Raw genomic sequence first — 16,074 nt, 5'->3', positions numbered from 1 at the left:
AAAGCAAAACATTCTTGGTCATTTTAAGCTGTGCTCTTTCTTCTTTCTTGGATTATGCTCCTGGCTGACTTCTGCTCCTTTCCCTCATGCTTAGAGACTACTTATTGCTGTCACTGCAACTGTGAGATCAACCCAGCTGCATCTTTTCTGCCTGGAATATGAATCACTTATCTTATGCTCCAAAGCCCTCTTAGACTCCTAGACCTAGGTCTCTCTGTATCCTTGTGTTTTTCTTTCACATGAGAGAATTGTGGCACTGGAGGTATTGAGGGGTGTTGGGGAGACCTGTACTCCCTAAAGTGTTCCTTATCTGCCCTGCTTTTTGATCCCTCTACTGGCCACCCTTGGCCCTGGATGTTCTTCCTTGGCCCTGCTGCAGTCACTGCTAACACACAGAGAAGGTAATGACTTCCTAGCTCGGGAATCAGTGATCTGGTTGATGTGAGCTCTTGTCTGATTCTGTCACTAAATGGATCTGTGACCCTCGGCCATTTATTTCTTTTTAGACCTCAGTTTTCTAACCTACAAAACAATGGTATTAGACACAGGATATACTGCAGATCTGAAAAATTTTGTACACTTTTTGTGATTACATGAGAAATGGAATTTTAGGGAATGTCTGCCCATTTTTTCTTCTGTTCTCATTAATTTGGCATGATTTAGAATTCTTTGACTTTCACATGACAGTTATTTCCAAGAGCTTCTGTTTTTTACAGGTCACCACAACTCCAAACTTTGTGTCTACCTCTGTACACCACTATCTTGAAGGAGAGGGAGATACAGGATTGCAATATGGGGGAGAGAAACAAGATATGCATCTGTGAAATGATTGGAGAATAACCTCAGGAAGAACCATATCAATTTTGGAGTCATCAGGGAGCATTTATTCTGTAACCTGGCAGTCAAGCGAAGTTTGGAGGGGTGTTATGTCTCCAAATTAAGGGAGTTTCCAGATGTTAGGATTTTTGGCAGTTTCAGATGAAGGTTAGTGATATAAGACTAAAGGACCATGTGGGGTCAGTTCTGATTAAATCCAGTGCCAGCATTCAGAACTTGGGAATGTGAGCATGACAGGAAGGATTTTTATTTAGCATTAGTTTCTGGGCATCTACTTAAATCTGGTTATGTCCGTTGCTCCAGGTCATAGATATATTAGGATATTCAATTCTTGAACCTGGTCTCTGAACTTTTTGACCAATGCATTTCCCACTGGACCAAGCTGACTTGCCTCTTCTGTGTTTGAAGATCTTGCAGAAGATTAACTAAACTGAAAATTATTTTCGACTGTTTACTGAGACCTATGGGGGAAGAGTGATGGTAATGGTGCTTTTAGTGGGACGGTGTATATTTTTTTTTTTTTAAAGATTTTTATTTATTTATTTGACAGAGATAGAGACAGCCAGCGAGAGAGGGAACACAAGCAGGGGGAGTGGGAGAGGAAGAAGCAGGCTCATAGCAGAGGAGCCTGATGTGGGACTCGATCCCATAACGCCGGGATCACGCCCTGAGCCGAAGGCAGACTCCCAACCGCTATGCCACCCAGGCGCCCCAATGTGGGACGGTGTATCTTAACTCTCAATCTCCACATCACTGAACCTTTCAGTGAAGAACCCTTCAGTCTTCTAAATGAGATGATCACCATGATTCTTTCCAATAATTCTCATCACTTCCCACATACTTTCTTCTTGGCTGGCGTACCAGGACTGACTGCTGCCCACATTTGGATCTCGCTTCCCTTTTGCTTCATGTTCATCCTGGCAGTGACTGGGAATTGTGTCCTGCTTTTTCTTATCCAGACCGAGCGCAGCCTTCATCAGCCCATGTTTTTCTTTCTTGCCATGCTCTCCTTTGTTGACCTGGTTCTCTCCCTCTCCACTCTGCCCAAGATGCTGGCCATCTTCTGGTTTGGTGCTACAGCTATTGGCTCCCACTCCTGTCTTTCCCAAATGTTCTTTATCCATGCATTCTCTGCTATGGAGTTGGGAGTGCTGGTGGCCATGGCTGTGGACCGTTTTGTGGCCATCTGTAACCCATTACATTATGCAACCATTCTAACCCCTGTTGTTGTTGCCAAGATTGGAGGCCTGGTGGCACTGCGAGGTGTGGGGTTGACCATCTCCTTTCCAAGCTTGGCCAGTCGGCTGCCCTACTGTGGCTCTCACACAATTGCCTATACTTACTGTGAGCATATGGCAGTAGTAAAGTTGGCCTGTGGGGCCACCATTGTGGATAATCTCTATGCCTTTGCTGTAGCAATCTTTCTTGGTGTGGGGGATGTGGCCTTTATTGCTTACTCCTACGGGCAGATTGTGAGGACTGTGATTCATTTTCCTTCACCTGAGGCACGTGCTAAAGCAGGCAGCACATGTACGGCTCATGTCTGTGTCATCCTCTTCTTCTATGGACCAGGCTTTCTTTCTGTGGTCATGCAGCGCTTTGGCCCATCCACCTCTGCTGCTAAGGTCATCCTTGCCAATCTCTACTTGCTCTTTCCCCCTGCCCTAGACCCCATTGTCTATGGAGTTAAGACCAAGCAGATCCGGGAGCGGCTGTTTAAAATGCTAAGGCAAGCAGGTTGATCCCACCTGAGATAGTTCTTATCAGCTGGATCTCAGGGCAACGGTGGTCCTCTCCTGTGGGATGGGAACCCCACAGCCCAGGTCATTTACCTAGTAGGGACAGTCAAGAGAAAGCAAATGAAGTTTTCTTGAGTGTTTGGAAGTTGGGAAGTCTCTTCTGAGGTCTATATAGTGTTCAGATATTGGGATGGGAAACAGAAGTGCTGCGGTATCTCAAGCAAGTAGTTTTTTGAATATGTCTTTCTTCTAAGAGTTTATGATTTACTTGTGTTGACAAGATAAATGCATCAGGGAATTAAGAAACAATGTGCACTTCTATGAACCTGAGACAAGTGACTTTGAAGATCAGGGAGAGATGAACTGGGTGCCTGTTTGTACATATGAGAACATGGACCACTTCCCACCATCGTGACACTGACACATAGGCAGCCTGGCAGCCGATAGGCCTTCTCTATCAGTAAAACTTTGGCATCATAGAAATAAGGGTGGCAACCTATGGAAATTCTTTAGAGTTTCATGTTCATGAGAGAAACTCTTTAAAATATTCATATTCCATCTGATTCTAGAAGTGCTAGTCCATGTGCTTTTCTCCTGCTTTTGAGATGGATGACCTTCTCTGACACCTATAGTATTATGTATTTTTAACCTCTGAGAATAATGATAATTTTTCTTTCATGTCTTCATTTTTAGTCTCAGGTGCAGAGCCTTGAGTTAAAGTTTATTGCATACAATAATCATTGTACTAATTGTTGTTTATTTTATCTTCATCTGTAATTCTTTTGGCCATTCTTTTCTATTTCCTACTGTTGGCACTCACTTTTTAATGTGTTTGTTGTGTGTTCTTAAGTATTTACATATCCTTGCAATGTATGTAGTGTTGACTGAGTGTTATGTATTCCTAATATACGTAAGTATCCTTCTGTAGTTCCTCCAGTCCATGCTTCCTTCCCCCATGGGTAGTCTGTGATCTTCCTAATGGGAATGCACCGCCCTGTCTTTATCCTTCCTATTCTTACTCATCTTGAACTTTAGTTCAAACCTCACCTCTTTGAAGCAGGTTTTTAAAACTAGATCAGTCACTTGCTTTATGAACTCAGAGCTCTATGTATATTTCTTTCATTATATATTATAATTAAAAATTACACACACACACACACACACACACACACACACACACACACTGGGCTGCCTGGGTGGCTCAGTTGGTTGAGCATCCAACTCTTGATTTCAGTTCAGGTCATGATCTCAGGGTTGTGAGATTGAGCCCTACGTTGGGTTCCCCACTCAGCAGGGAGTCTGATTGAGATTCTCTCTCTCCCTCTTCCTCTGTCCCTCCTCCTGCTCATGCTCTCTCTCTAAAATAAATAAGTAAATCTTTAAAAAATTATATATAAAATGATTGGTTGAAAGTTCTCTGACCCCCATATCTACTAAATGATGAATTGCGTTGTATCCTTAGCATAGTACCTGGCGCATGATAGGCACTTAATAAATCTTTACTTAATAAATAAATTTTATTATTTTAATGGACTGTATCATTGTTAGCATATTTCCTCATCAGTCACATTGACATATGTGTATTTTGCATTAAATGAATACATAAATCTCAAATTGTGACATAGGCATTTAATAACTTTTTATTGTAATCAGAAGGGGGAATGAAGCATGAGAGACTCTGGACTCTGAGAAACAAACTGAGGGCTTCAGAGGGGAGAGGGGAGGGGAATGGGATAGGCTGGTGATGGGTAGTAAGGAGGGCACGTATTGCATGGAGCACTGGGTGTTATGTGCAACTAATGAATCATCGAACTTTACATCAGAAACCAGGGATGTACTGTATGGTGACTAATATAATAAAAAAATATTATAATAAAAAAACTCAAAAAAAAGAAATGAAATAAGTTGTCACAAAACCAGCACTGCAGTCATAATCACTATTAACACTACTGTCTTTACTGCTATCATTGTGATGAACACTATCTCAACTTTCAAATGTATTTTCATTTTTTAAAAAAATTTCAACTGGTGACATTTTGGACACTGTGTAGATGCACTGAAGAATGTGGTTACTCTTATAAGGCGATCTCACTGCTATGCATAAACATAGAACAAGCAGAAAAATAGCATTTATCTTTCTCCTTATCTTCATTTGCTCTTCTTTTCTTCATTATTTTCTTCCTCATCCTGAGTATTTCCCAGGCTCTTGGTGTAATGATGAAATGAACTTGAAAATCTAGAAACTATGATAAAATGTGGTAGTGCTGTGGTGGATATTGGTTCCAAGTCACTGAAGACTAATTCTCCATGGGAAGTAAGGGGCAGGAAAGGGACATGGGCTGGGTTAGGTTAAAGAGATGCTATGAATGACCAGGGTTTAGAAGAGTATGGGCCTAGGTTGTCAAGTGGGTAGATGGAGGGTTAGGGCTAAACTTATGGTCCCTAAGGGAAGTCTGCTTCAGTCTTTCTCCTAAGTGGCCTCTGCTCAATGCCATGCTCAATGATCCCATGTTTTCTCTGTTAAATATTAATCTTCAATATTATTAGTAAGAAGATAGCACAGCAACATTATTCACAGAAGCTAAAAGGTGAAGACAACCCATGTGTCCATCAGCTAATGAAAGTATTAACAAAAAAGTAGTATACACATCTAGTATTCAGCTTTAAAAGGAATGAAATTCGGACACATGGTACAGCATGGATGAACCTTAACCATTATGCTAAGTGAAATAAGGTAGACACAAAATGACAATATTCTATGATTCCACTTACATGAATAGGCAAATTCATAGAGACGTAAGTAAAACAGACAGTGCCAGGGGCTTAGAGGAAAGAAGGATGGGAATTATTGTATAATAGGCACAGAGCTTCCATTTGGGATGATGGGAAAATTCTGGAAATAGATATTGGTGACGGCTGCACAACATTGTGAATGTACCTAATGCCACTGAATTGTAACTTAAAAATGGTTAAAACGATAAATATTATGTTAAATATATTTTACCACAATAAAAAATGACAACAGCAAAAATACCCCCTAGAAGACAGATCTTCAAAGAAAAGGTAAAAAGTGGAGACCTCCCTCTTCTCCTATCTCTGCTTCATTGGTCGGAGTGGAAGAAAGGGCTCCTGGAGATGCACGGTAGCTATAGAATTGCAGAGGATTCCTTAGTGGGAGGATGAGTGACATTTACTACCAGTGGGTGTAGAGTTCTCTATGCGCTTTAGTTAAACTTGTTTTAAACAAGCTTAGTGGTGACTAATATAACATAATAAAATTTAAAAAAAAATCTTAGTCTGAATATGCTGTATTAATGTAAAATCTTTTTTTTTTTTTTAAAGATTTTATTGATTTATTTGAAAGAGAGAACATGAGCAGGGGAAGAAGCAGACTCCCTGCTGAGCAGGGAGCCTGACACGGGGCTCAATCCCAGGACCCTGGGACCAGGACCTGAGCCAAAGGCAGCTGCTTAACGGACTGAGCCACCCAGGTGCCCCTAGTGTAAAATCTTGATAATCTGAGCAGCTCCCATTGTTCAGCTCTTATTCCATTGTACCTTGAGCCCTTGAGAAAAAAAACTTTGCACATAGGCTCTCTCATTTAATGTCTACAAAATGCATATGGGGCTGGTAATCTCATTATATCCATTTTTTTTCTGACAAAAATGTTATACTTCATACTAAGTGGGCATCATTCATTTTCTCACACTTCTCATAACTCTGTTTTGGTAGCGAGTTCACTGTTCTTGTTCCCCAAAGCAATTTTCAGGGTTTTTTCCCCCTCAAAAACAGACTAGCACACAAATAAGCATGGACTGGTGCTTTGCTGTTCATGTCATTCATGGAAATTATTCTCTATTACTCCCAGTTATCGATATCTCTCCTTGTTGCTCTTATTCATTAAATGATGACTGAGTTGATATGTACTCTATTTTTTGCCCCCCCCCCCATTACCCTGGTGTAAGACTTCAGGATTTATGTGAATGTCCCATTGAACACTCTGTGTTTTCATAATTCTTGATTTGTTTCTCCCAAGATTCCTACCTCATTTAACCATTCCCATGGCATATCCTTGAACCTCTCTGGAGATCACTGTGTTTGTCTCCAACACATCTCCCAGTGTCTCTGCTTCCCTTCTTATGCATACTCCTATCATATTTGATAATGAGATTCTGCTCATGTCTCAGTCTTCTGCTTAAAATCTTCATGATTTCCACTTCCCACTGTCCTTTAACATGACCTAAAACATCTAGTGTGGTTCCTGCTTATACATCAGGCTCCGTTCCTGAGTACTACATCCCCAGATTTCATGATTCTTTCAGGTCGTTAGCAATGCCAAGTTCCCTTCCCTCTTGCTTCAGGGTTTTTGTATCCTCAGCCTACCCCACAACTCCCTTCACTTTTAACCCATTCTTCTGGTCACTAAGTTGAATTAGGGAGGCTTTCCTGCATTCCCAAGAATGAAAAGTTTCTCTTATTACATGCTCTTATAAAACCTATAGTTTTAATTTATAATACTTATAACTATTATTAGGTTTCTGTGGTTGCATACATAATATATACCAGCCCATGCGCCATGATGACAAGGATCCTTAATCATATTGTTCGTTCTGGTTAACATCTAGTAGAGTGCACGGGTTTGGTGGGTATTTAATACTGACTGACTGAATGCATGAATAAGTGAGGCTTCCCACCAGCTATGAATGAAATACTTGGTTGTCTGGATAAATGAAAAGACGGTGCAATTGAAACATTATTCCAAAGGAGAATGTAGCCACTGGGGTAGACCGTAGCTGCTTTATCAGAGATGTGGCCAAGAGAAGGACCTGTTTGGTAATGGGGAGATATGATAGAGGAGGTCTTAGCCATCTCATTGGGAACTTGCTTCAATGGACTCTCTGAGAATCAATATCTATCCCATACTTGCTATGGTATTGGAGTTGATATCCACGGACCTGTTGCAATTTCTCAGAAGAGAAACAAAGTGCTTAATTCACTTGAGAGAGGTGGCATTTGTCTTAGATTGGATCCTCTAGAAACACACTGAGGCAGAGATTTGCATGCAGGAAACTTATTGTGAAATATACTTGGGACTGACACCTATCAGGGAGTGAGGGAAGCAGGATGGAAAAGAGGAAGAAGTTAAACTATGATCCAGTTACTCCAGATGCCTGAGCTGATTCCATGGGGGTGCTCTTGAGCTGAGATGGTCCTTCAATGTTGTTTCAAAAGAGAGAGGTTCAGGTCTTTTTATTTGTACTTAAATGGGTCATTGGGTGAGGGCTGCACTCAGAAAAGAAAACTAATCTTGGGTGAGTCAGCTCTCTTTGTTGAAGGGAGAGTGACTCAATTATGAGCTTTTAGCAGCCACCACTCTCAGCAGATAGAGGAATGAACACGTTTCACCACAGAGTCCACTAAAGAATTTATTCCTCTGAGTTTGACCTGTGAGAAGGAGAAATCTGAGCTTACAGAGAAATCTGAGCTTTCATATCTCACTGAGCATGCAGCTTCCTATGACAGCCATCAAGGTGGACAGGCTTAGAGGTGATGACCAACACTGGACAGACATGAGCCACCTGGTCAGGTGCAGGTGCCACTCCCTGCTTTGCCTCTCTGCCCAACTAGCAATCCCTGAGGCAATTGACTTAGCTCTCTGGGTCTCCAGCCAATCTGGATACTGAGTTTAGCCCTGTCCAAGGTGTCTGTGTGTCCTCTGGGACCTGCCAATTGGTAATAACATCTTGCCTGCTCAGTGTCTTATTCACAGTCACTGGACCTACCTTGGGGAAGTATCAAGAATGGACTTGTCTTTCATGGTAGGATTACAAAACTAGGTATAAATCTGTACACTATTTATAGAATAACCTATATACTGGAACTTTGGAACTTTATACACATCATTTAATTAATATTTATAATAAATCAGTAAGATTTACATTATTTGCTCTATCATCAGGTGAGGCAATCTATACTCAGAGTTTAAGTATCCCACCATAGTTTCATTTGTTGAATATGAAGCAGCAGAATTTAAGCATAGTTGTCTGCCTACAAAACTTATGTTTATCCCCTGTACTGTGAGGCCTTTACCAGCTAGTTTATAATTATGAAGCTTAATGAGAAACTGTTCTTTACTTGAGACAAACCATTAAGACACTGAAAGGATTTCTATAATTAGATAAAACAGAAAGTTGTGGATGAACAAAAAAATCTCAAAATAAAGTGCTCTTAACATGATTAGTGTGGTCCTAACACAACTAGAGTTCTTCTAAGAGACAGTAACCAGTGGACTCTGAATTTTGAATGACAAGAAAGACCAATTCAGATAAAAGAGATGGAAGAAAGAATACGCAAAAGGTACATGTAAAATAAGTTGTTGCACTCACATACTTCCAAGAACATGGAATAGTTCAAGCAAGATATATAGGTGGAAATTTGCTAAGTGTAAGTCAAAGTAGTACAAAAAATAGCCTTTTAAAGCCTTGTTTGCCAGTCTTGAATGTATAATTTTATTCCATGGATTAAATGGACTAACAGATTTTAATCTTAGAAGTGACATGATGACACGTGAATTTTAGATGTATTTTATAATCCTCTGCCTTAAGAATGCATAGTGGATAGGAAGGGGTTAATGGCAAAGCCAGAAAGATCTATGGAAATAATCCAGGTGATAGAAGTTAGGAGTGTGCCCTACGCAGTGACAATGGGGGGTGAGAAAAACGAGTGGGTCAAAAGGGGTTAAACTGCAGTCAATAGGAACTGGTGACAAGTAAAAGGGAGGAGAGATATGAATGTGTAAGAATCATTTCAAATTTCTACATTGGGTTGGATGGGTACATATAGTGATTTAACTAAAAAAAACTATGAGCATGAAGGAGATAGAGTGGATTTGGGAAGAACAGGCAACTTAATTCAGTCTTGAATTCTTTGGGCATGTGGTATAGATATTTCAGTATAGATAAAGGCAAAATGCATCTGGGTTGCAGAAAGGCATTTGACTCAGAGACCTGGAGTATTTGACTCAGAAACCTTGGAAGAAATGAAAGTATATAAATGGTTAAAGTATTATAAATGGATGAACTCAATCAGAGATAACATACAGAACAGGGAAGGGAGGAGAGGATGGGATCCCGGAATCAACAACATATGAGGGAGAGGTAGATGGAGAAAGCGGTGGGATGGGAGACAAAGGAGGAACAACTGTAGGTTGCTGTGTTATGGAAACTGAGGGAGAATACTTTACAAGAGAACAGATTGATTTACAGTGTTTAGTCATGGCAAGAGGGGATACAGAGGATCCTTTCAAGTGGACGTTCCCAATGAGAAGTAACTGAATGAATGGTAGAGCTTAACATCTCTCTAAAGCCAGCATGCTTACTCTTATCTGTAAATGAAACCAGACCTGTTGTAATTCAGACATGTGGATGTCTCACCTTAAAGACATTATCTCAAGAAAAGGGGATTCTCTTCTTTGTATCTCACTTTCTTTGCTTGTGTTTCACTTTCAGCGTCTTTCTTCTCATGAAGATGGTAGCCAGATCTAGACACTGGGATAACCCGCCAGGAATGGAGAGATCCGGATTTTGGTTTCTTTTCTCTCTTCTGTGTCCAAGCCATTGACGATGGCCCTTAATAACTCTAGCTGGAGGCCACTCCAGCCTTCTTTTTTCCTGATGGGCATCCCCGGTTTGGAGGAAAGCCAGCACTGGATAGCATTGCCACTGTGTGTCCTTTATCTCGTTGCTGTAATGGGCAATGTCAGCATCCTCTTCATCATCTGGACTGACCCATCCTTGCACCAGCCTATGTACCTCTTTCTGGCCATGCTGTCTGGCATTGACCTGGTGCTGGCCTCCTCCACTGCGCCCAAAACCCTTGCGGTGCTCCTGGTTCATGCCCATGAGATTGGGTACGCTGTCTGCCTGATCCAGATGTTCTTCATCCATGCGTTCTCTTCCATGGAGTCGGGTGTGCTTGTGGCCATGGCTCTGGATCGCTATGTAGCCATTTGTCACCCTCTGCACCATTCTACCATCTTGCATCCGGGGATCATAGGGCGCATTGGGATGGCAGTGCTGGTGCGGGGGTTGGTCCTCCTCCTCCCCTTCCCTATCCTGTTGCAGAGACTCATCTTCTGCCAGGCCACCATCATAGGCCATGCCTACTGTGAACATATGGCTGTGGTAAAACTTGCCTGCTCAGAAACCACAGTGAACCGAGCTTACGGGTTGGCAGTGGCCCTGCTTGTGGTTGGGCTAGATGTTGTGGCCATTGCTATTTCCTATGCCCTCATCCTCCAGACTGTGCTGAAGGTACCTGGGGGTGAGGCCCGACTTAAGGCCTTTAGCACATGTGGGTCTCATATTTGTGTCATCCTGATCTTCTATGTTCCTGGAATGTTCTCCTTCCTCACTCATCGCTTTGGCCACCATGTACCCCATCACGTCCATGTTCTTCTGGCCACACTGTACCTCCTTGTGCCACCAGCACTCAACCCTCTTGTCTATGGGGTGAAGACTCGGCAGATCCGCCAGCGAGTACTTAGGGTTTTCTCCATTAAAGGATAGATCTGAACACATCCCAGTTATTTTCTTCTGAGTCTCCTGCTAAAGGTATTGCCAGGAGCCCCTGGCTGATCAAGGCTATGTGGCTAGAGATCATTCCACAGTGAGGAATCCTTCTAGTCCTATTAGTCCTATGGCAAAGAACACCTCTGGACATTTGGCTCCATCACTAATTTGATGGAGTTGTGATTATTTTGCTATGCTTTCTTTTGCTTATGATAACTGGAGTTGTGATTATTTTGGAGTTGTGATTATTTGTCTGTGCTTTCTTTTGCTTATAATCCCAACATTTCTCTATTCCTGTATTGAGGGGACTTGAGGACTGGAGAAAAGATATAGCATTGCATATGCCATTTTTTTCTGGCTTCGCCTAATGACTGTACAACATCATCTGGTAAGGAAATGGGAAGTCCTAACCTTTGCTTGGTTTGGTTTTGGAGTGTCTTCACACCCTTGAAGTTAGTGCTATGAGTTCTAGGTCACTCAGCTTCTGTGTAGCAACAGAGTCTCTCATAGCATTTCATACTGCCAATATGTCAGAAAACACTTCTTGTTACAATATGACTGTTAGCCATGTATTTAAATTAACTTAATTGGTGAGACACTATAATAGGTTCTTAGAAAAATTAGATACAAAAACTATTTTCAAGGAAGAAATATATATTGCAGAGTGGATTTCTTTTTAAAAAGGTCTGTTTGCATTTTTAATTTATTCATATTTTTTATTAGGATAAAGAAGGAATAAGACCAGTATTGAATATATGTATGTTTTATAAGTCTTAATTTAACAAAGCAAAACACCCAGGTAATTATTATCTAATAACTATAAAATGTGCTGGAGTCTGGTACTGGTAAACACAGCTTTATTCATACGTGTAGAAGTAGTTTTGACACTTGAAAGAATAATTTCTCTTTCTGAAATGCGGATATGGAATTATATCAATTAGATGCCCCCCCCCCATTTCGAGTACTAGGAACTGGGTAAAGCTTACAAGAGGATTGTCATAATTGGTATACTGCATCCTGTTTGTTGGATGTTGCCCTAAAATCTGGCTTAACTCTTTTGTGTTCCTAAGTAGTAACACATTTTCTTCAGTCCTGGAAGATACCAAGTCATTGCTGCAGTGTGGTAGGGTGCTCTCGTGTTGAGAGAGTCCTATCTTGGGATTCCATAGTGGTTGAAAGCGGGGAATGGATGGGTTAGTGTTCCAGTTTCTTCTTTCTTGGTAAATTTTACTCCTAATAAGTAGTTTTCAGGTACTGAGATGGAGTATGAAGTCTTCAGTTTGGCACACATGGGTTAATTAGGGAGGAGTCACATGAGTTCTTACTGCAGGAGCAATTACAGGTTCTCATCACCTTGGTTGTAGGCCTAGGACTTGAACTCTGGTGAGTTGTCCTGGGGAAGCCCAGGCTGTGGTGTATGTTGTATCACATCCACGGGAAAACTGTCTTGGCTCTAGAGGTAGTTAGGTTAGGGAGGTTATTCAAAGTAGTGGTTTGTTCTCTCCTTCCATTTACACCACTTGCTGATGTGGGTATGATGTGGGTATGATGGTGGGATCTGAAGAGCTTCCTTGGATCACAAGATGGAAACGTGTGCTGAAGCTGGTAGAGCAACACTGTAGAAGAGCCTGTGTCCCTGATACCGTCTGGGCCACCAACTCCGACTTAAACCTGGGACAGAAGCTCGTATCTGGGCTAAGCCACTATGTCTGGGGGAAGCTTTTTGCAGCTGACTAACCTTTAGCCTAAGCAGTAGATGTTTTTCATCTCAGATCATCCAAGTGGGATATGTCTTCTGCCTGAAGGATATCTTTTAGAATTTCCTTTTGAAAAGGTTCTCAGTTCTTGTTTGTTTAAAAATCTGTTTATTTTATCCTCAAATTTACTGCCAGAAAATGTTTATATCATTTTCTTACTGTTTTATGTTCTAGCGTGGCTATCGTATATCTCCATAAATCCCGTTTCATTCTTAGCAGTGTTTATTTGTGCCTTTCCTGATTTCCTTGCTTGTTCACGTTAAACAGTTATCAATAGTATGAAAATATTTAAATGTTTAAACTTGCAGCCATTTAACTTAATGGTAGCACTGGCTTTTTGGCTTTCACTTTTCTTGCCGCGTTTTGCACAGAGAGGACTGTACTGAACCAGCTGCTCTGGCAATACAAGAACAGTTCCCCCATCAGTTCACTAAAAGATTGCTTTCAATTTCTGCTATCAGTTCTAATGATTCTAAATGGGATTATTTCCTGAATCTCTCTTTTTTAAATAATTTTTTATTATGTTATGTTAGTCACCATACAGTATATCCTTAGTTTTTGATGTAGTGTTCCATGGTTCATTGTTTGCCTATAACACCCAGTGCACCATGCAATACGTGCCCTCCTTACTACCCATCACCAGTCTATCCCATTCCTCCACCCCCCTCCCCTCTGAAGCCCGCAGTTTGTTTCCCAGAGTCCATAGTCTCTCATGGTTCATTCCCCCTTCTGTTTACCCCCCTTCATTCTTCCCTTCCTTCTCCTACCGATCTTCCTGCTATTTCTTATGTTCCATAAATGAATGAAACCATATGATATTGTCTTTCTCTACTTGACTTATTTCACTTAATAAGAACATTTCTCACATCTGCATCAAGCTTTATCTTTTCCCGGTCCTTTCCCTAACTTATAATTCTGCTGTCCACACATACATACCTACATTGGTTTAGAGATGTCTTCATTCTGGTTTTTCTATAAAGTCAGTGCAGTTGATTTATAAATTCCAGAAATATTTGAAAGTATATGACCCAAGCCTAGAACACTTTCCCATATTCTAGAAATTTTACTGTATTATTATTATCTTTGTATCTCTTTAGTCATTAGATTTCAAACTATATTACAAAGCTAATAGTTTTATAATAGTAATAGTAATAGTTCTGATAGTAATCAAAACAATGTGGTATTGGCATAAAAGCTGACACACAGATCAGTGGATCAGAATAGAAATAAACTCATGCATATATATTCACAATTTATTAGGGCAAAGCAACTACAAATATGCAGTGGGAGAAGGATTATCTCTTCAATATATGGTGTTGGGAAAACTGGATATCCATATGGAGAAGAATGAAATTGGACTTAATCTTACACCATACACAATAATAAACTCAAAATGGATTAAAGACCTGAATGTAAGACCTGAAACCATAAACTCTTCAAAGGAGACATAAGAGGTAAACTTTTTGACACTGGTCTTCTTAATGATTTTTTGGATTTGGTATCACAAGAAAAAGCATCAAAGGCCCAAATAAACAAGTGGCAGAACATCAAACTACAAAGCTTCTGCATAGAAAGGAAACCATCAACAAAGTCAAAGAGCAGTCTATGGAGAACTGGAGAAAATATTTATAAATCATATATCTGATAAAGGATTAATATCCAAATCATATGGATATTATACAAGTTAAGAAGATCTTATACAAATTAATAGCAAAAAACCAAACAGTCCAATTAAAAATGGGCAGAGGAACTGAATAGACGTTTTTCCATAAAAGATGTACAATTGGCCAACAGGTGCATGAAAAAATACTCAACATCACTGATCATCAGGGAAATGCAAGCCAAAACCACAATGAGGTATCACCTCTTAACTGCTAGAATGACTATCATCAAGAAGACAAGAGATAACAAGTATTGGTGAGACTGTGGAGAAAAGGAAACTTTTCAAAAAAAGATTTTATTTATTTATTTGTCAGAGAGAGAGAGAGAGAGAGAGAGAAAGCAAGCACAAGCAGGGGGAGCAGCAGGAGAGGGAGAAGCAGGTTCCCCACTGAGGAAAGAGCCTGATGGATCCCAGGACCCTGGGATCATGACCTGAGGTGAACAGAGATGCTTAACCAACTAAGCCACCCAGGTGTCCCAGAAAAGGGAACTCTTGTGGACTGTTAATGGGAATATAAATTGGTGCTGCTACTATGGAAAGCACCATAGAGGTTCCTCAAAACAGTGAAAGTAGAACTACCATACAATTCAGCAGTCCCACTTCTAGGTATATATTCAAAGGAAATGAAATTAGTATCTCAAAGAGATATTTGCATCCCTGGGTTCATTGCAGCATAATTTACAATAGCAAGACATGGAAATAGCCTAAGTGTTTTTCAACAGATGAATGCATAACAAATTAATGAATAACAAACTGTGAGATTATATATATATCATATATATATATAGTATATTGTAGAATATATATATGTATATGGTATATATATATATGTAGTATATTGTAGAATATATATATGGTATATTGTAGAATATATATATATTGAATATATATATTGATTATATACATATATATATATTCATACACACATGTACAATAGAATATTATTCAACCATGAAAAGGAAATCCAGTCATTTGTAACAACATGGATGGACCTTGAGAGCATTATGCTAAGTGAAATAAGTTAGAGAAAGATAAATACTGTATGTAAAATCTTAAAAAAAACCAAACTCATGGAAACAGAGAACAAATTAGTGGTTTCCACAGGCAGGGTATGGGGGTGGGGGAAATGGGTGAAGGTGGTCAAAGGTACAAACTTCCAGTTATAAGATAACTTCTAAAGATGTGAAAAAAAAGGGAACTTTGAGAGAAGTAAATCATGTTGTCAGTCCAACATCTTGAATCAAAACTATTACAATTGTAGCTAAATTTCGTGATTTTACTTTGTTGTATGTACTCCATGCTAGACCAGACTCCAAGAAGGCAGGAGTCTTATATATTTCATTTACTTTTCAATACCCAGTGTCTGACTTACTCCTCAGCACAACAAACATCCTCAATAATTCTTTGTGATACTAGATTCAGTTAATGCACAAACTTGATATAATGAGTGCTCTCTTTTTCCTTTTATTAAATTTTAATGTGATTTTCTGTTTAGGACTAGTGGAACA

The 16,074-nt window shown here is 40.1% G+C and overlaps 2 protein-coding genes across 2 annotated transcripts; both read left to right on the top strand.

Moving 5' to 3' along the window:
* The first annotated feature begins 1,482 nt into the window (after window positions 1-1,482).
* On the top strand, window positions 1,483-2,615 carry LOC103681423 (olfactory receptor 52K1-like). The gene has a single exon (XM_008710987.2). It carries the CDS (start codon window positions 1,533-1,535, stop codon window positions 2,577-2,579), a length of 1,047 nt encoding a protein of 348 aa, XP_008709209.1. The 5' UTR covers window positions 1,483-1,532; the 3' UTR covers window positions 2,580-2,615.
* A 7,353-nt stretch (window positions 2,616-9,968) lies between these two features.
* Window positions 9,969-11,143, top strand: LOC103681442 (olfactory receptor 52L1). The gene has a single exon (XM_008711005.2). It carries the CDS (start codon window positions 10,199-10,201, stop codon window positions 11,141-11,143), a length of 945 nt encoding a protein of 314 aa, XP_008709227.1. The 5' UTR covers window positions 9,969-10,198.
* Window positions 11,144-16,074: the final 4,931 nt, after the last annotated feature.

Source organism: Ursus maritimus, unplaced genomic scaffold, assembly GCF_017311325.1.
Source record: "Ursus maritimus isolate PB19 unplaced genomic scaffold, ASM1731132v1 scaffold_16, whole genome shotgun sequence".
NCBI lineage: Eukaryota > Metazoa > Chordata > Mammalia > Carnivora > Ursidae > Ursus > Ursus maritimus.
The sequence above is the reverse complement of the archived record's forward strand: the minus strand, read 5'-3'. Positions and strand labels throughout refer to the sequence as shown.